Below are 21,119 nucleotides of genomic sequence, written 5' to 3'. Positions count from 1 at the left end.
AGAGAATGGGAAGAACAACACATGAATATTAAAATCACCAAGAATACGCACCCTGTCATATTTTGGCATGACAATAGAAAACTCAGAGATAAAACCATGGTTCAACAATAAGGATTGTCTGATTGCCCAGGGCAAGTAAAATGCCACGCCAGGTTAGTAAATCTAGTAACTCACTTTAACCACTTGCCCAAAAAAAAAAAAATGTTTCAATCATTTTTTTCAATCATCATCATATCATAAATTATGTTCTCATTCACTGGCACACAGTATAGCCCCCTCCCCTTGCACGCATCGGAGAATATTGGCATGCGCCATTGGCCAATCAAGAACTGAGTAGGCTTGTAATGTGATGTGTGGCTGTAAGACTTGTCACTCACGAGAAAATGGCAGCGGATAAGGACAAAATTTATTAACTTAAGCGCAAGAGAGTATTTCAATTATCCTGGAAACAGGAGTTTAGTTGGATTGCATTTGAGGATGTGGGTGAAATTCCAACTATGTATTGCATAGTATGCTGGAAATTTGACAGCAAGGTGGACAAAACGGGGTAATTTTTCAAAGGCACATCAGGTTTCGAAAAACATCACTGGAGTGCCATAACGAGCTGACAGCATCTGACCTGCATGGCAGCTAAGAGGGGTGCCGACAACCCCTCCTCCGGGGCCTTGCTGGGTGCTTGTATGAAACATGAATGCTGAGGGAAGTCAGGTAATTGCTAAACTGATCACCACAGCGTATCATGTTTAAAAAAAACATGCAGCCGTTCACGGCGTACTCCAGTACAATTGCTCCAACAGAAGAATGGGATTGACCTGGGTATGCAGTACCACACTGACATGACTCGTCAAAGGCAAGTATCTATCTAATGTTATGCTATTTGTCATTCTGTCAGTCAAACCTTGCACTCGTAGTTCATTTTCTATGGGTTTAGCATTTTGTGTTTTCCAGAAAAAAAATTGTTAATAATCAAACTGATTATTTTACAACTGGTGTTATGACTAGCTCATCATTCGACTACATCACAACCATTAAAAGGTAATGGGCAATTAACAACACCATATATACATGGTACTCACGTAAATTATTAAACACAGAAAAAGTTGATTTTGTATTTTGTGGGGTCTCTACCCTACTCCAAGAAGAAGTCCCCCACCTCATTAACATCCAGTGCTTTACCCATGGACTAGAATTGGCAGCCATGGACGCCATAAACAGGGATGACAGAATGAAGAAAGTAAGTGTGACTGCATGAGTTAATTCGAAATTAATGTATGTTTAACCCAGCAATGTTTTATTGCCTATACTAATTTATCCTTCTCTTCATACAGGTGACTGAGCTCCCCAAAGGCCTCTACAAACAGTACCATGATTCGCCCAAAGCCTGGAGAGAGCTCAAAGCGCTAAGTTGGATCCTCCAGCATAAGATCTAGAAGCCGATCAATCTGGGGGGAACAAGATGGCTCCTGCATATAGACAGAACTCTTCAGACCCTCATGAAGAACTATGATGTGGTGTTGGCACATATGGAAAACACCATTGAAACCAGGCAAGTGATTGTTGTGGCAAAGAGTCACCTATTTTTCAATTTACATTTGCATTACTGGGTTATATTCTCATTATTGAACAACTGTGACGTGTGCGCTTTTTCCAGATCTTCCAGTGCAGCAGTGTGTCTAGATCTTGAAGGACTACAGCCACCTCCTGTTTATGGTTCTGGTACAGGATATCCTAAAAGTTTTGAGCTGGTCAGTATTTCTCGTGTTTTTTTTCCCATCTGTATTGTTTTGAGTGATTAGTATAGTGTAATCTTAGTATGAGTGACATGGTTATTCTTTGCGGTCTAAGCCTGAAGCTTCAGGAGGACAATGTTACACTCCCCAAGGCCTTACAAGCCTTTGAGATTTCACTGCTCATGCTCAAAAGCATGTACTCAGCAGCTGGAGAGAATTTTGAAGGCTTTCTTGAAAATCCGCAGAGGGGGGCATCTGGGTAGTGTAGCGGTCTATTCTGTTGCCTACTAACATGAGGATCGCTGGTTTGAATCCCCATGTTGCCTCCAGCTTGGTTGGGCGTCCCTAGAGACACAAGTGGCCATGTCTGTGGGTGGGAAGACGGATGTTGGTGTGTGTCCTGGTCGTTGCACTAGCGCCTCCTCTGGTCGGTCGGGGTGCCTGTTCAGGGGGGAGGGGGAACTGGGGGGAATAGTGTGATCCTCCCATGTGCTATGTCCCCCTGGCGAAACGCCTCACTGTCAGGTGAAAAGAAGCGGCTAGCGACTCCACACGTATTGGAGGAGACGTGGTAGTTTGCAGCCCTCCCCGGATCGGCAGAGGGGGTGCAACAGCAACTGGGACAATCGGAAGAATAGGGTAACTGGCTGGATAAAGTAAAAAAAAAATTTTTTTTTAAAAAGAATCCGCAGAGGGCCACTTCCATGTAGTGCAGCTCCAGAGCTTTAGCCAGGAGAGCAGGGATAGATTCGACAGGTTACAAATGGAAGAAGGGAAAATAAGAGCATTGGTTGATATAGTTCAATTAGTCTGTTGTTCCTAAAAGGGCTCACTCAATCGTGTTCACTGCCTGAAATGTTTGAATTGCACATTGTCCCTGCCTTTAAAACAAAATATTTAAAATTACATTTTATGTTGATAGATTGAACAGCCAACTCCTTGACGCAGTCCTCAAAAGCATGAGAAGCCGTTTCAAGGACCTGGAGAGTGACAAGATTCATCAGGTAGTTGCAAGTTTGTTAGTGACAAGATTCTTCAGTTAGCTGCAAGTTTGTTGGACCTGAGGGAGTGGTCCGCAGAGGAGGCAGACCTGGCCAGTTATAGAGCAGACCTTCTCCATGTCATCACAGACCACTTTGCTAGGATACTGGATAGGGTGGGCTGTGACAGGGGTCAGGCGAGGCACCAGGAGTGGCCAAGTGCAAAAGTGGTGATCAAAGCGCTGCCCCAGGTCCATTAAAGCAAGGAACGGACCGACTTTTTAACAGACCCTGATAGCCTTCAGTGCTTCCCCAACCTGCTGATGGTGGTTGAGCTGATCCTCCTGCTCCCACTATCTGCCGCTGCCTGTGAGCGTGGCTTCAGTGCCATGAAGCACATTAAAACAGATTGGCGGAGCAACCTTTCAGTTGAAATATTATGGAAACTGCTATACATTAGCATTGAGGGGCCAGCACTTGCAATTTCAACGCGGAGTGTATTGTATAAAGATGGCTGTCAGTAGGGCAGAGAGCACATTGCTGTAATTAATATTTGTGTTTGTATGGTTTCATTAGGTTTTTAGATGCGAAGCAAGTGCTATAGCCTGTTCTTTCACTCACTCACTCATTTACACACTGTTAAGCTCACTCGCTCTATCGCTCACAGTTAATTAGTCCATCTCTGGGGAGAAGGACAGACGGATGGGTCACACTATTTTCAATATGCAAGAATGTTTGTTGCTACGCATCTATGACACACTGTGTCTTTGTTATGTTCCATTTACTTAAATAATGATTAAACATGACAATTAACTATAGTCTTGTTATTTGATAACAGCTAATAAATAAAACAATATGTATAGGGGCAAGTTAAAAACTGACTTTGGGCAAGCAGATTTCTGACCCACAATAAAACATTAACGTTGAACCTCAACTGAATTGGGGGGGGGGGTATGAATTAAGATGCAGAGTAAAGGGAGAGGGCCAGTGATTAAAAAAACAAAACCTCAAAGGAGATAAAATTACCAAAAGTAACAGGATGGCACTTTAGACCCAACTTATAAAAAACAGCTAGGCCACTCGTTTCTCCAGAGGGATTGGGAATATGAAGATATGCAAAATTAGGGGGCCTAGCCTCAATCAGGGGAACAGTGTCCCCTGGGGACACCTATGTCTTAGTAATCATAAAAAAGTCCAGATTATTAGAAACAATAAAATCATTAATGATAAAGACCTTATCATTAAGAGATCTCACATTCAAAAGGCCAAAATTGTTTGGTGTCAAAGCAGAGTTAAAATCAATGGGAGTACAGCAAATTGGATGCAAAATGCAGATATTTGCTCCAGATATTCGGTTGTTGCCGTTTCTACTATTAGATATGTCGTATGGATAAGAAAGAAATGTCTGTGAAGCTCTCTGTGTTTTACTCACATGCCTCCCTCCAGCTGTGGCCCCGTCTTCTCATACATCTTGATGAGACGAGAGCAGTTATACACAAACATCCCGTCCAGGTCCCGCTGTTCGATATTCACCCCGAATGTAAAACTCAGTTCTTTGGGCTCCTTTAATGCTCTGAAGAGGGAGAGAGAATATGAAACTCAGAGCACAAATATACAGTCCCAAGATAACTTCTGCCAAGCACTTTGTCTTCTTTTACATTGTGTTGGCTATCAACAATAAAGACTTCTGAATCGTAATGAGTATGGCAAAGGTATAAACATGTCCACCACATAAATTCTGAAAATGCAGACTTATTGATTGTAGCTACAGTGACTTTAATCTTTTAAGAGTGTGCCTCTTTCTGAGCAACAAATAAACACCCTATGGAGAAGGAGCTTGGTTGTTTTGGGTAACTGCTTTCCTCAAAATCTGTGGCTGGACCAACGATATTTTCAGTCCTCGGCCCACATTGTTCCTGACCCATTACAGTAACTGAAATCTTTATCACACCTGTGTTTGTAAAAGTAGACATTGTCAAGCCCACAGATCACGTATTCTGTCAAAGTAATTAATGTATGTCAACTCAAACTGTCAAGTTGGAAGAAAACTTGAAAAACTTAAATGGTCATGATGTTAACACTAGAAAGGCCTTCATTTTGACGGTTTTGGATTTTCAAAGTTTAATAACTTCGTGGAAAAAAAAGATACAGACCTGCTGCACCCTGAATGTGCCTAAAATTGTATATATTTGCATTAAAATTAGTTTTAGATCAATTGCACAAAAAAAGTTATAAGATCTACCTAAAACCACCATAAGTGGTTAAAAAGACAGCTTGTAATTTGCGCATCATGTCACTATTTATGACGTGTTGGTTGCGTCATTTCCTTCACAAAGTTCATTGCTCTGTCCTAGAAACACACTAGCGTCCTTCAGTACAGAGGAATAGTCTAAACTTGATTTTTTATCATTGCCAACATGTCTGGGTACAGCCGCCGTTTCAGATGCACCACGACTACCACCAAGGCATTGCAGTATTTACAGGCATTAGACAGCAGTGATTATAAATTGTTTGAAAAACAGAATTAAGGTCGTTAAAATGTTAATTTTGGTGTCAGTCGTTTCGTAACAGACATACCAACATATGCAATGCATTATCTCAATTGGGTATTTATCTTGACAGAATACAGTTTAAAAACCATGATGGTCGTCCTAGTAGTTTTTAAGCTCTGGTCGTTGTTTGGGACCGTTTCAATATTTATTTTCAATACTTTTTTTTACATTTCATGTTTTATAGACCTTGTTATGTTTGTTAGATTAGCAATATGTGTTTTCTGTTTTGTTTTCAGGTAATATTTTCACTTTTTCAATTTTGCTTTTCAAGTTCGACCATGTCTCTCTGAAGTTTAAATTGTTTAAAAATAATATTATAGTTGTTAAAATGTTAATTTTAGTGTCAGTCGTTTTCTAACAGACATGCTAACATATACATAGGGCTGTCACGATCATGAAATTTTAATTGATGATTGTCATACAAATAATCGCGATTAACAATTTAATTGTTCTTTTTTTTTGCCCCCCCCCCTTTTTTTTTCTCCCCAATTGTACTTGGCCAATTACCCTATTTTCTGAGCCGTCCCGGTCGCTGCTCCACCCCCTCTGCCAATCCGGGGAGGGCTGCAGAATACCACATGCTTCCTTCAATACATGTGGAGTCGCCAGCCGTTTCTTTTCACCTGACAGTGAGGAGTTTCACCAGGGGGACATAGCGTGTGGGAGGATCATGCTATCCCCCACCCAAACAGGCGCCCCGACCGACCACAGGAGGTGCTAGTGGAGCGACCAGGACGCATACCCACATCTGGCTTCCTACCCGCAGACACGGCCAATTGTGTCCGATCCCCGTGTTGGCAGGCAGTGGAATAGACCACTATGCTACCCGCACACCCTTGTCTTTTTCTGATCATTTTATGCCACTATTTCAGTATAAGCCTAATAATAGTTTAATAATACAAATATATCTTATGAAGAACAAGAGCCATTTATTGGCACTGAATACTGAACCGAACACTGAACATGAATAAATAATTAAATTTCTGTTTGCCTTTTAGACTTTGTAAACAAAAATTGCACATGGTAGATATGACATAAATAACTTAAATTTACAAAGCACATTATTGAAATATACAAAGAAATTAGTGAAAATGGAAGGTACCAATAATCAAAATAAACAATGTACTATGGCCAAAACAGGCCATATCCTTGGCAACCACAACCAGTCATACTCCTCACTGGTTAGGTAGATTTCAGGCAAGGAACACCAACATGTTGACCTTATTTGGCTTAAAGCAACATCTCACTGGGGTCACAATGTTGCCAGCTGTACTGAACATTCTCTCAGAGGCGGTACTTGTTGCACAAATGCACATGTACTTTCTTGCTAACTTGGCCATCAAAGGGAACCTTGCTTGGTTGTCGCACCACCACATCAGAGATCCACCAAGAGATCCAGTCTCTTCCTGCAGGTACTGTCTCAGTTTAGCATCAGCCCGCAGTGTTTTTGGCACAGCCTGGTTAGCAATTTGGGTTCTTCTGTTCTGCAACAGGTCGTAAATACAGGTTATCAATGCAAAGGCGTATGAGTTTAAATACTTGGGGTCAACTGTCCAAAGTAACGGGGAGTGCAAAAGAGAGGTGAAGAAGAGAGTGCAGGCAGGGTGGAGTAGGTGGAGAAGAGTGTCAGGAGTGATTTGTGACAGAAGGGTACCAGCAAGAGTTAAAGGGGAGGTTTACAAGATGTTGTGAGACCAGCTATGTTATATGATTTGGAGACAGTGGTACTGATGAAAAGACAGGAGGTGGAGGTGGCAGAGTTGAAGATGGTAAGATTTTCATTGGGAGTGACAAAGAAGGATAGGCTTAGGAACGATCATATTAGAGGGACAGCTCAGGTTGGACGGTTTGGAGACAAAGCAAGAGTGGCAAGATTGAGATGGCTTGGACATGCATGGAGGAGAGATGCTGGGTATACTGGGAGAAGGATGCTGAATATGGAGCTACCAGGCAAGAGGAAAAGAGGAAGGCCAAAGAGGAGGTTTATGGATGTGGTGAGGGAGGACATGCAGGTGGCTGGCATGACAGAGGAAGATGCAGAGGACAGGAAGAAATGGAAACGGATGAGCCGCTGTGGCGACCCCTAACAGGAGCAGCCAAAAGTAGTAGTAGCAGTAGTGTTCTGCAACAGGTCGCACAGCCTCTTCTTCTTGGGTACAGGTGATGCAGATCCATCATCTTCTGCCACAGCTCTGTTACAGTCCCCACCTGTCACTGTTGCCTCCTTCCTCGCTCATCTCCATCATCTCCCTTAAAAGCTGGTCTTTAGTATCATCCACGACCACTTCATCCCCGATGTTGCCCCTATACCTTGGATTGAGGAGAGTGGCCTTTCTCAGGAGCTCTTAAAGTGGCGTTGCATTGTACTTTTCATCAAGAACACAGCACATTTTTTCGTGATGTTTGCTGTGAGTGTGGTGTCCTTGGAGTCTGGGGATAAGAGCTCTCCCTTTAGAAGGTCCAGCATAGGCTTCACAAAGGACACAGTCACATACTTTTCCCCTGATAGAATATCAGTAAAATCAGCCACCGGGTTCAGTGCTGCATTGATGGATTCCAAGAAAGATGTATCCTGCCAGGTCGGGTTCAGGTGCACTCTCTCTACCAATTTTTGCTTGGTACCCCATCATGTAGAGACATCCTACAGGAAAGATAAAACATTTGTCTAGGCTTTTGTTCATTATACCAACATTACATGACAATGACCTAACATTTATGCTTTCAATTTCAAAACATTTTCTACAGCATCTAATAGAGAGAAATCACTGCTCATGCCCAGATTTCAAGTGTAAATGATAAATAATGTAAAATTATGAATAAAATTACTGTTTACAAATTGACCTATATAAATGTTTTAAATAAATAAATAAATGAATAACTCACCAGAATTAGACTGTGTTGGGGAAGATTGGCCTCAGTCTGTGCCTTTCTCAGGTCTTTCTTTAACCAGCTGAGGTTGGAAGTGTTGACCAGACTTCTACACAATCCCAAGGTGTGAGCTGTGCATTCCTTCTCACTTCCTATGGCATTTGTGACAGCTAAATGGAGATTATGGCCAAAGCAATTTAGCCATGGCAAACCAAGTCTGCCTATTGCAGCCACAATGTTAGAACCATTATCTGTGGTTATGCAGGACATGTTCTGCTCATCTAATGCCCAATCTGCCTAAGCAGACTGAAGGCATTTTGCAAGTGTATCAGCTGTGTGGTTCTCTGGTGTATATCTTGTTTCTAAACACTTCGACTGTGGAGTCCAGTCAGTGGTGAGGTAATGTATTGTTAAACTCATGTATGGGGTCATACTTGAGCTTGACCACGTGTCTGTAGTGGCTGAGTAAAAGTCAATTTCTTTTAAATCCTTGATAATGTCATCCTTCACTTGGTTGTATAAATTGGGGGTTGCAGTTTTGGAGATGTATGTTTTTCCTAGTAATTCGTACTGCTTATCAAACTTTAAAGCATTTCTTTAAATGCTGGTTTTTCAACCTATCAAACGGCTGCGTTTCTTCGGCTATATACAGCGTTACACTGTCTATTACTGTGCACCATCTGTTACTGTCACGTTTATATTTAGACACTCGTCCGAAAGCTTTAGGAACAGCCAATTTCCTGGATGGAACCGCAGGGGTGGTGGATCCGTAGATAGTTTTTTTAATTTGTGGTATTAGCGCTTTTGACTGCCCCCTTTTTGCTGCAAATCTGACAAATCGCCTCCTCCAAGTTATTGGGCTCTCCTTTTTCATTTGGCTTAAAACCAAAAATGTGCCAACAACTGTGGTGTTTGGCCATGATGTTAATGTCAACAGATGCTCGTCGAAATACAGTCGTCGAATATTATAGACTAAGCGTCTCAAGAAAACAGTTTGTTGGCACTAATTCACCACTCATGTGCCAGGGGCGCAACAAGATGACGTCATTAAAAGAGCACCAGTCAAACAACAAATGGTGGAAAACGACGTGGAAATACTGATGGAAAGATGACATTTCTGTTAGTTTCATCCAGCTGTTTTTATACAAATGAATAGAAATGATTCTAATGATTATGCAAAATGATCACGGTCAGGTCAAATGTGCCATTAAACCACTGCAGAAGTGGCACAACAAGATAACGTCATTAAAAAAGCACCAGTCAAACAACAAACGGTGGAAAACGACGTGGAAATAGTGGTGGAAATATGAAATCTGTTTTTTCCAGCAGTTTTTATACAAATGAATGGAAACAATTCTGACGATTATGCAAAATGCCTGCGGTCAGGTCAAATAATCGCGACCAGGCGATTACGTAATAATCGTGACAGCCCTATATGCAATGCATTAATATCGCAATTGGGTAATTATCTTGACAGAATATAGAGTTTAAAAACCGGTGGTCATTTTAACTACCCATGGTTGTTTTAGGTAGGAGTGAAATCCCAGTCATTCTAGTCTTAAACAAGCAAACAGGGGTAAAAGAACTATTAACAGCACTAATTCCAAGCTAATCATGTATTCAAACCACGAATCACAGTTTTGTATTACTTTTGTTTGGTTTCTAGGATCTTTTTCTTCATGTCAGCATCCCGCCGTAGCATCATGGCTGTGTCCTGAGCCTTTCTCAGTATTGCCTTGATAAGAGACACAGCAAGTGAGTAGAGACAGAAATCCATGAGAGCCACAAATAAGAATAGTCCCCCGCCACACTTTCTGCAGTTAATCAAACTATCATCAGTCAAAAATAAATTTTTCCTTACAGTAGGGCAATAGGGTTAGCAATACAATTTCTAATGAGGTAAAGGTTTGACCTGCAGAGTTTTATGATCAGCTGTTCAGGTGAAAATTACAACTAGCTCTGGTTTTGCAACTTTACAACGAAGTACCAACCCTTTTTGCTTGGTTGGTAGTTTAACTCAGTAACAATGGACAGCGATATATCAACAAATAAAATAAGGAATTCTTTTTAAAGTGATTACCCGTGACTCTTTTGATAGGTCATCTCCTACACTGTTTTCCAAAGCTAGCCGCTTACTCTCTGCCTCGCGAGCTTTCTCCTCCGCTGAAACATGCACAAAAGATCAGCTGCTGAGACAGACACAATGAGATAAAATATCAAAGACACACAAAGTAGCTGGATACACAGGTCTTACCAATCTTGGCAAGGTGATCTGCTTTCTTCACCTCCTGCTCAGCACGGGTTTTGAAACGTGTGGATGAGTACTTATAAACTCTGTTAAACAAATGCACAATCAATTCTATATTTAGGAATAGGATAGTTACATGGCCACATTATAATTCTGTTTGTGTGCACACACACAAAGGCATGTTAGTTAACTACCTTGGTTTATAAAGACAGCAGGACAGTCTCTTGGTCCTGACTTTGTGTCCCTGAATGAAGATCCTCATTCGTGGGTCAATGTACAACACAGCTGCATAGGCTCGGAACGACCTCCTCTCTGGTTTCCTGTGGGAGAGGAAGGGATACTGCCGTCACAGTGAGCACAAGTTTTGATAAGAACAATCAATGGCAGACCAATCAGTACGTTTCTCATCAGAGTTTAATCTAGGCCCCGCCATTTCATCACTGGACCATAAAAATCAAAAATGACCCACTACAAATTTGATGCATGGGCCCTATTAACCCCCTCCCCGAATGATCAGGGGAAAAAAGGAAAATGCCCTGTAATAATATTGGCGAAATGCTTGTTGCATAATTGTTATTATTCTTTCAATCTTAAGAGTGACCTAATTAAAATTTTAGAGCATTCATCATTTAGGGGAAGGAAAAAAGCAAGCAAAAATTATGGTAGTATTAGATTGGTAATTTTTTTTTAGCAGTGCTAATGTTGCTATGCACCAGGACGGGAAGAGGTAGCTGATAATGGACAGAAAGCAGAGAATGGTGTAGCGCAGGGGTGCCCAACTCCAGGCCTCAAGGGCTGCAGTGCCTGCAGGTATTTGTTGCAACCATGCACTACACCATCTGATTTAACTAATTCCTTTCCCTCTTTGGTCCAAGTGGTAAGCTAATTAGTTAAATCAGGTGGTGTAGAGCATGGTTGGAACAAATACTCGCAGGCACTGCGGCCCTCGAGGCCTGGAGTTGGGCACCCCTGGTGTAGCGTCTAGAGGGTGAATGTACAGACCGGTCGGGTTTGGATCAGATGCCGCTGCAGTAACACTGCAGTCACACTGTAGGTGGAGCATGTGAGGTGCATTGTCATAGCCCAGCTGATACATCAGTGGCAATATTTTAAAGTTCCTTCGTGACAAAAATAAATGCCTTCTGCACAAAAAAATATCGCCTTATCATGGAATAACAAAACTAGGCTTCTGAATAACATAATAAACATATAGACTATGTATTTTCATTGGTTTAGACACACTCAGATGCTGTCAAAGCGCTGAAAAAATATATTCCAAAATCAAATTGACTTGTAACCTGATGAAAATATTACACATGGTCAATACTCTGTAATGCCTTGCCAAGGGGCAAAGAAAAGGCAGAATATGGAAACAGACTGCGTGCCGAAATCGGCCCCTCACTTTCGTGGTGCAACAGCGTAATTCTACATACTAACTCTTGTTATGGTCGGGTATGGCGGTAGATACAAAAGGCCTCATGACTGAAAAAAAATCTCTGGATCTGAAAAGATTCTCTTATCGCAGCAGCACTTACACTCCTTCAATAGTTGTCCCAGCCATCAGGATGTCCTGGTGATCAGTCTCTACATCCAGCTCAGGTTCTCTATTGTCCATCAGTTTCAGATTATAGATGATAACCAGAGTACCTTTTCATATCACAAATCACAGAAATACATAACAAATCAAAGGGAAAGAGTGGCCAGCATCAATAGTATTCATTCCAAAACATTATATAGCCATCTCAAAGCACAGGTGATCCCCAATAACAACTATATTGCAAACAAAAGTTAAAAGATGATGCACAACTTTAGTGACCCATCATCTGTTTGACATCCATAAATGCATCGTCTTGTAAAGGCAGGTATCAGCTATTTCAAGCTGATCCAATCTCAATCTGAAATTGGACTTTTTTGAAAGGAAAAATGAGACAAGTCCATACTATGCACATTTGTATATAAACTCACCATTGCTGCCCTCTATTTTGTTGAATTGTTCCATCAGCTGTTGTTCATTTTTGAAGGGAGAGTACTTGAAGATAAGTTCTGTCTCGATGGCATACTTTTCAGGGTCACAGGTCACAGGCTTCCTGGTCTTCAGTTCCCAAGTGGGGAGGGGCACTATCACCTGAGGATGGAGGATCAAATGTTTTAAAAAAAAAGTTTGAGGTATGCTACAGGGACTCTGATAAATCCTGAAATACTATTCGGACCCCCCTCAAATGTCTGTCAGATGGATGAATATTGGAGACCAGAAAAACATCCTCAGTGTTTATTAAAATCCAATGCTTGGACTATGGAGTCAGCATCACTAAACTTTAAGGCCTCATTTATGCTCAATGTTAGATATGGATACGGATAAGGACAGAGCCTTCTGTCCATATTCTGCATTAATCTTGTCTGTATTTGTGCACCTTTTCTGAAAGCTTACGGATACAGATGAAACGGAGCAGTAACACCGGAAATCATGGGGGCAGTGCAGGGTTAAACAATAAGGATTACCCAATTGCCAGGGGCAAGTAAAATGCCACGTCGTGTCCGGGTAGCATGGCAGTCTATTCCGTTGCCTACCAACACGGGAATCGCTGGTTCGAATCCTCGTGTTACCTCCGGCTTGGTCGGGCGTCTCTACAGACACAATTGGCCGTGTCTGCGGGTGGGAAGCCGGATGTGGATGTGTGTGTCCTGGTAGCTGCACTAGTGCCTCCTCTGGTCAGTTGGGGCACCTGTTTGGGGGGGAGGGGGAACTGGGGAGAATAGCGCAATCCTCCCACGCACTACGCACCCCCGGCGAAACTCCTTACTGTCAGCTGAAAAGAAGCGGCGGGCGACTCCACATGTATCGGAGGAAGGAAGCATGTAGTAGTCTGCAGCCCTTCCCGGATCAGCAGAGGAGATGGGGTGGTGACCGGGACGGCTCAGAAGAGTGGGGTGATATCTGTCCAGGTTGTCTCTCTGCCTGCCACCCAATGACTGCTGGGATAGGCGCCTGCACCCCCCTGACCCTGACAGCAGGATAGGTAGTTTGGATAATGGATGGATATGTTGATAAATTGAAGAGCCAACTCCTTGATGCAGTCATCAAAAGCCTGAGGAGCTGTTTCAAGGACCTAGAGAGTGACAAGATTCTTCAGGCAGCTGCAAGTTTGTTGGAACTCAGGGAGTGGCCTGCAGAGGAGGCAGACATGGCCAGTTATGGAGCAGACCATCTCTGTGTCATCACAGACCACTTTGCTGACATACTGGATATGGTGGGCTGTGACAGGGGTCAGGCAAGGCACCAAGAGTGGCCAAGTGCAAAAGTGGTGATCAAAGCGCCACCCCAGGTCCATTAAAGCAAGGTATGGGCAGACTTTTTTTTTACCTTTTGGATTCCCCCCCCCTTTTTTCTTCCCAATCGTGTCCGGCCAATTACGCCACTCTTCCGAGCCGTCCCGGTCGCTGCTTCACCCCCTCTACCGACTGTGGTAGTCTGCAGCCCTCCCCGGATCGGATGTGGTGGTACCACATGCCTCCTCCAATACACGTGGAGTCACCAGCTGCTTCTTTTCACTTGACAGTAAAGAGTTTTGCTAGGGGGACATAGCGCATGGGAGGATAACGCTATTCCCCCTCCCCCCCAAACAGGTGCCACAGACCAGAGGAGGCGCTAGTGCAGCAACCAGGATACATACCCACATCTGACTTCCCACCCGCAGACACAGCCAATTGTATCTGTAGGGACACCTGACCAAGCCGGAGGTAACACGGGGATTTGAACCGGCTAGCCACGTGTTGGCAGACAGCGGAATAGACCGCCACGCTACCCAGATGCCCATGGGCAGACTTTTTAACAGACCCTAATAGGCTGCAGAGCTTCCCCAACCTGCTGATGGTGGCTGAGCTGATCCTCCATCCTCCTGCTCCCACTATCTGCTGTGAGCATGGCTTCAGTGCCAAGGAGCACATTAAAAGATTGGTGGAGCAACCTTTCAGTTGAAATATTGTGGAAACTGCTATACATTAGCATCGAGGGGCCAGCAGTTGCCAATTTCAATGCGGAGCATGTTGTACAAAGATGGTTGTCAGTAGAGCAGCGAGCAAGTTGGTGTAATTAAGATTTGTATTTGTATGGTTTCATTCAGTTTTTAGATGCGGAACATCTGCTATAGCCTGTTCTTTCACTCACTCACTCATTTACACAGTTAAGCTCCGTCGCTCAATCACTCACAGTTAATGAGTCCATCTCTGGGGAGAAGGATGGACGGATGGACAGGGGGGGAGGGTGACACCATTTTCGATATACAAGAATGTTTGTTGTTACGCATCTATGACACTGTGTCCTTGTTATGTTTCATTTCCTTAAATAAAGATTAAACATGACAATTAACTATAGTCTTAGTTGTTATTTGTTAACCACTAATAAATTAAGCAACTTGTACAGGGGCAAGTAAAAACTGATTTTGAGCAAGTAGATTTCTGACCCACTTGCCCAAATAGGCATGTGAAAAAAACATTAACTTTGAAACCTGCAGTGTAGCCAATAGTTCACATTAGACATGACGAAGACGTTTAAGAAATGATGGAACTCTCTGAGGAGAGGTTGGTTGACTGGTGAGAAATTTTAAACATATCTATGATGTTACCTCACCTGAGCACAGAGACGAACAATGACCTCCTCCACCATGTTTGTTGTTGTCAGAAACTTTTGACTCTGAACTGCCCTCTAGTGGATGTATTGCTTAACATCCATGCCAAAGTAAAGGATGCATGGAGGTATGTGGGCAGTGATGTTTACATCATTTGAAACTGATGTATTTATTTTCATTAGTAATGGGAGCATAAATGAGCCTTTAGAGGAACTTTTGAAATAAGCTGTTGCCCCCAGAAATACTCCATCAATATCAAACTTATTAAAAATCGTAAACAGGAGAAGGCAAAACCTAGCCAAGTAAAAAGATCCCCCATCCTCATGCTTCATCTAACATTTGATGCTGACCTCATCCAGTCCCTCCTCTTCATGGAATGTCCTTGACAGGAAAAGGCAAGTCAAGGTGCTGCCCTTTTTAGTGAACAAGATGAAGTCCTTTCCGATACGCATGGAACCCCTGCAGAAATACACAGGTACACACATAGACATCTATGTTTAAGTAAATTCTTATAAATCCTCAGCATAAGCATATCCACGATGTGTTTAGCAACAATGCTGCAAGGTTCTTACGATTTCAGGCCATTTCCATATTGGCCAATCTGAGTGGACTCAGGCGACCGTTTGCTGGACTTTCCAAACTGGATCACATGGGTTGCCTCATCTAATAGAGTGAGAATAAGATTGGACCAACATGACTGCAATTCATGATCAGATAACCCCTCAGCAACAAGTATGTTAGATCAGCTATTCACTAATCACAAGCTTGAAGGAATGTCTTTAATGATGTCAGGTGAGACGACACTCACTGGGGTCCATTCCTGTACCGTCATCAAGGAAACAGAGCATGTAGCCTCCCCGCAGTTCCGGTCTCTTTTCTGTCAGCAGGAAAGTGATGAAGGTGTATGTTGAGTACAACAGGAAATGACTTTGCTTCAGGTTGTAAATGGTTGTGAATGTGATGAGTACCTGTGTAGATGTCTATTCGCGTGGCATTGGCATCTCTGTTAATGACACAAACCACCAACTGTCAAAATGTATCTTTAACATTAAATCGTAAAAAAACTATATGGTTACTATGGGATTTTTCCAAACCACATGACTTGTCGACAACCTTCAACTATGCATTTAATCATTATATGTACCTGGAATTGTCCACAAGCTCTGCCAGGGCTCCAAACAAGAATTCGTGGGTTGTTCTGAAAACAGACAACTATTTAGTAAAGTTCAAAATCATCAAATTGGGCATGTATGTACATGTATCTATGTAGTATGTACAAGCTCTTTTACAATGCAAACCAAATAAAAAATAATAATGAATTTTTCAATTTAATCTGCCCAGTTAACAGCTTTGCTAGATAAACAAACCATTCGTTCCTCATGCTGTACTCACAGGATACCGATTTATAGGCTGGCTCTTAGCTACATTAGAGGTCTGACGCAAGTATTACAAAGGCTATACGTTCCTTGGGAACAAACTCCCTAGTTCAGCCTATGATGTAAATGACAGCTGAAGATTAATCTATGATGCCACTAATCTATACCAACAATTGTGTTTCCGCCAATATAGAAAGTCTTCTGTTATGAGTTTGACAACTTGCTTAACGCTCCTTAAAAGCAGCCTTGAAATTGAGCCCAGTAACTACCATCTATTGTGCTCCCAGGGTAGTAGAATTGTCTGTATTCAAGAGGATTTCACCCAGGATTAGTTAAAAAAAAACATGCAATGTTTCACAAAATAGCAAGTTTTTGATCCTCCGCTTTATCTTCAATTCTATGGTCATCAGTAACCTGAAGTTAACTAGTTTTAGATCCATTTTTGTGACATACTAGACAACCACTAGTGTTGGGAACCATGAGTCTTCCTTGAGTAAATATTGCATATGGAAAATTGTGTCTGTTTTTTGCTGATCTCTTTACCATATGTGCCATTTCAAACAACTAGACTTCAGGTAAATGTATTTATTGTCATCAGTTGCATTCCCTGCCACTACTCCCAGGACCACATGAGGTTTCAATTAATGAATATGCACATATACAGCCTCCTGAAATATACATTTACGTGTACTGAGCAAGGCCATTATAATTGCATGATATATACAAAACACCTAGGTTCATCCGTTGTGAAGCATGAGATCCAAAAAGGGAGGAAAAACGTGTTTTGGTGTGGGAATTGTATAATGGTCTGTTTATGTCAACAATGCAACATTCTGTTTAGTGCAACAGCCATAATGCATGCGCTGTACATCTATGCAATGGTACTTACGAGTTTGTGTGCAAGTACTCAAAAGTGAGCTGAGCCCTGTTCAGGCTACTGTAGTTCGAGAAGGCCATTGCTTCTCACTACTGTTAATTCCCGTTCTGTTCCTGGTCTTGACTTCTTCTTTACACATCAAACTCTATTCCAGAGCTTTCATCCTTCAGCATCGTGACAACTGACTATTTAGGGAATAAAGACAGCAGAGGGAAATAACCACGTCAGACTCTTACACAATTATAAAAGCAGGATCTCATCACATCTCCAAAATAAATACTGTCCACAATAAAATAAACACTGCTGAGATGTAAATCAATACAGCTCAAAAACAATAATCTGCTCCAGTAGGGCCTAGGTAACTGATAAAATAAACCTCCTTCCTAAGCAAGAACAGTCACGTGGGATATCTCCTTGGATCAACACATCCTTCGAAATAAGGGCCATGGTCTCAAATTTGCATCGACTTATTTAGTTTCCCCCCCTTTTTTTTAAGGAGATAGGGCCGCTATAGTCTGGGATGGTGGAAGCAATGCGTGGCCATGCCCCCACAAAGGGCTTTCAACCAAAGTCATTAATCTTACCTAGACTTAACCTTACGTAACCTTACGCTTACCTTAACCGAGCTTGACCTAATCCATAGCTAACCCTCAACCTAACCTGTCCCTAACCTTAGCCAAACGCTTGTTAGACCGGAAGCTTTCTGGTAGAAAGACTAACTTCCCCCGTGTGCAATTTTTCATCGACGTTTATCATACTGCATAGGTTACGTTTACATTCGTATATTAACATCCTGTGGCAGCTAGCAAAATGCTAGCGTCTCATACATCAAAGCTAGCTACCCAGCTAACGATTGTATAGCAACAAAACGCATCAAATGGTTTCCACCAATTCGCAAACCTTTCAAGAAATAGCCAGCGACTACAGACTGGATTCGTTAGTTAGTGTGATAAATCCGCTGGAGAACGATTAATTAAAGAGTTAGTAACGTTTTGGTTTCGTCGTCCACCACAGGCCTCGTGGAAAACAATTTCGTCTTCTGCTTCTTCTTCTCCGTCTTTTTTTTGTGTGTCTTTTTCTCCTTCGTTCTTTTCTTCGTGTTACTGCTGTTGGTATCCATTTTATTGGTGCATTGCCGCCATCTTCTGCTCAGGAGTGTCGGTCGAACAAAAGCTTTAGGTAAATCCCTCAAAAAAACACACAAAAAAACACATTCATTCACACACACACACACACACACACACACACACACACACACACACACACACACACACACACACACACACTACATTTTATCCTCCATGCTTTACAACCTAGTCCTACAAAAAACCAAACAAACCCTGTATCTCTTAAGTAAGCAGACAGTACCCTGACCTGTGCTCTGGCTCAGTAAACCTTTTAATGTTAATTCTTACACCCCTAATTCCCTCGTTTTGTTTAGTGCATAGTGCTCAAACCTTAACCTTGTCAACAGTTTCCTCTCTCCTGTGTCCACTACCTACCCTAGTAAATTTAACACTCTTTCATTTGAAATGTCTCCCTTTCCCACCTTTAAAGCCCTCTTTGCCAACTCATCCACCCTCTCATTCCTCCTCACCCCCAGATACACTGTAACCCACAAAAATTTTACCTGACCTCCCTGATTTGCTATCTCGTGACTGACTGAATGGCTTCATATTGTAGCGAATTCGGGGGACAGTCCGGGAACCGCCACAGTCGGGACGCGAACCCGTATTTCCCACTCCGCAAGCGACAACGTTAACCAGTTGACTAAAGGGTCCGACCCGTTAGTCACGTACCAACGTGTCTACTTATCCAGGCACGTTACAATATTGTGGTGATGGTGTGGAAGAATGAGTCGAGAGGCAGAGATCTCTTTTTAATCGCAACTCCCGTGCCCCATACACCGCACGACCCCGGGTGTCGTAATGTGATCATTATGAAATAAGTTAATACTGTTGTTAGAAGACTAGACTAATACTTTATGCCTATCTCTGCGCAGATGAAGTGGATTATTAAACCGTTATAAAGAATCGTACTGACTACCAAACTTCTGCTGGAGGGAAAAAATGCAGCCTCCGTTTATTCGGTAGTTTGGGGAGATGAAGAAAAATGAACGGCGTCTCAGTGACGTAATCAATCCGCGCATGCAAGCGCAACACCGCCCACTTGTGGACAAACAAAGTCGTAAACAAAATAATAGTACACAGTAACACATAGTCATACAAATACGCTGGTGTCATATCTCAACAACTGTAACCGGTTATTTTTTTGCCCGGTGCGGGATTCGATACGTAGTGTACTGCACCACAAGGCGACATCACTAACTGCTCGGCTAAAGGGTCAGACCCATTAGCTAGGGACTAACGTGTCTTATTAGTAGTTTACAATACTAATTAGGATAATGTCTTTATGCATGCTCAATAATTCAGTAAGAAAATCCAATAAGGTTGAATCAGTTCATCTGGATACTATGTTTATTGACAGATACATTTAATCAGAGGACACTTGGATGAGTGATGAAATGTATCTGTCAATAAACGTTGGCGCTTGTTCAGAAAGCTGCAGGTCGTCTGGTGTTCAACTGCCCTAACTTCTCCCACACAACTCCCCTTCTCATGTCCCTACACTGGCTCCCAGTAGCTGCTCGCATCCAGTTTAAGACTGGTGCTAGCCTACAGGGCAGTGAAAGGAAGCTCCTTCCTATCTCAAGGCCATGGTCAAGTCCTACACCCCCGCCCGACCACTTCGCTCTGCTGCCTCGGGACGCCTGGTTGCCCCGTCGCTCAGAGGCCCCTGCTGCCGATCTTTTCTGTCCTGGCCCCACAGTGGTGGAATGAACTCCCCACTGATGTCAGGACAGCGGAGTCGCTGCCCATCTTTCGGCGCAGGTTGAAAACTAACCTCTTCAAGTCTGTGAATGTTCTCATTCATCCAGGTCATGGTTATCCAAAGGAGTTGAATCAAGTGCAACTGGACTTGGTATATATCCGTGAAGACGTTTCGCCTCTCATCCAAGAGGTTCGTCTAGTCAGAAAGGCACGAACTGAGGAAGCCTCTCGGATGAGAGGCGAAACGTCTTCACGGATATATACCAAGTCCAGTTGCACTTGATTCAATTCCTTCGGATCACCTCTTCAAGAACTACTACCCTGTTACTTGCTCTTAGCACGTATTGTATTCATTCGTTTTAAAAAAAATCTTTCTTTCGCTTTTACTTTAGCACTGGTTTCTTCTCTCTTGTTTAGCGAGAAGATGCATTTATGACCTCTGATGACAAGTAGGTCTCCTGATTTCCTACGTTAAATGCACTTTATTGTAAGTCGCTTTGGATAAAAGTGTCGGCTAAATAACTGTAATGTAATGTAATCCAAATTAACTGATTCAACCTTCTTTGATTTTCTTACCTAGATTATTGAGCATGCATAAAGACATATTGACAGATACGTTTCATCACTCTAAGCGACTTCTTCACTCTAAACTGACTGCAGGTATCTCAGCCCTTATAAACAATACATTTGCATAACGACCGAAACCAACGACCAGTTTCATATGCAAATATGGCGTATGCAAATACTCATTAACTACATCATATGGAAATACTCATTAACTACATCATATGCAAATACTCATTAACTAGAGTTTTAATGGTCATGTGTACTATTCACAGAGAATTTGGGAATGTTCGCAATCACAGTCTGGTGTGGCGTGTGTCAAAAACACACAAGCCGCCTAACGCAATATAAAGCTTCTCCCAGACAAGTCAACCCCACCTTCTTGAGGTTCAGACTGTTTTCTGGCACCCTAGCCACCTTATTCCTAGACCCCGTGATACCTTGCGTGAATTATGGGCGCGACTTCCG

General features: G+C 42.5%; 1 protein-coding gene across 4 annotated transcripts in view; it reads right to left on the bottom strand.

The window, feature by feature from the left end:
* Positions 1-18,299, bottom strand: part of morc2 (MORC family CW-type zinc finger 2) — a 30,545-nt gene extending 12,246 nt beyond the window's left edge. For all 4 annotated transcript variants that reach the window (XR_008810683.1, XM_056285561.1, XM_056285568.1 and 1 more), the window contains exons 1-14: positions 18,157-18,299; positions 17,269-17,441; positions 16,148-16,201; positions 15,972-16,006; positions 15,812-15,880; positions 15,576-15,666; positions 15,354-15,462; positions 12,344-12,503; positions 11,914-12,025; positions 10,573-10,698; positions 10,385-10,464; positions 10,211-10,293; positions 9,780-9,865; positions 4,143-4,283 (exon numbers count right to left, since the gene is read on the bottom strand). Coding sequence is in view for 3 of the 4 variants with exons in the window: in XM_056285561.1 (XP_056141536.1) it covers positions 4,143-4,283; positions 9,780-9,865; positions 10,211-10,293; positions 10,385-10,464; positions 10,573-10,698; positions 11,914-12,025; positions 12,344-12,503; positions 15,354-15,462; positions 15,576-15,666; positions 15,812-15,880; positions 15,972-16,006; positions 16,148-16,201; positions 17,269-17,336 (1,214 nt within the window). In the remaining variant the exon portion in view is untranslated. The remainder of the gene's footprint in view (positions 1-4,142; positions 4,284-9,779; positions 9,866-10,210; positions 10,294-10,384; positions 10,465-10,572; positions 10,699-11,913; positions 12,026-12,343; positions 12,504-15,353; positions 15,463-15,575; positions 15,667-15,811; positions 15,881-15,971; positions 16,007-16,147; positions 16,202-17,268; positions 17,442-18,156) is intronic.
* Between the last annotated feature and the right edge of the window lie 2,820 nt (positions 18,300-21,119).

This window comes from Lampris incognitus, chromosome 1 (assembly GCF_029633865.1).
Source record: "Lampris incognitus isolate fLamInc1 chromosome 1, fLamInc1.hap2, whole genome shotgun sequence".
Taxonomy (NCBI): Eukaryota; Metazoa; Chordata; class Actinopteri; order Lampriformes; family Lampridae; genus Lampris; species Lampris incognitus.
This window is presented reverse-complemented; position numbering and strand designations above follow the sequence as displayed.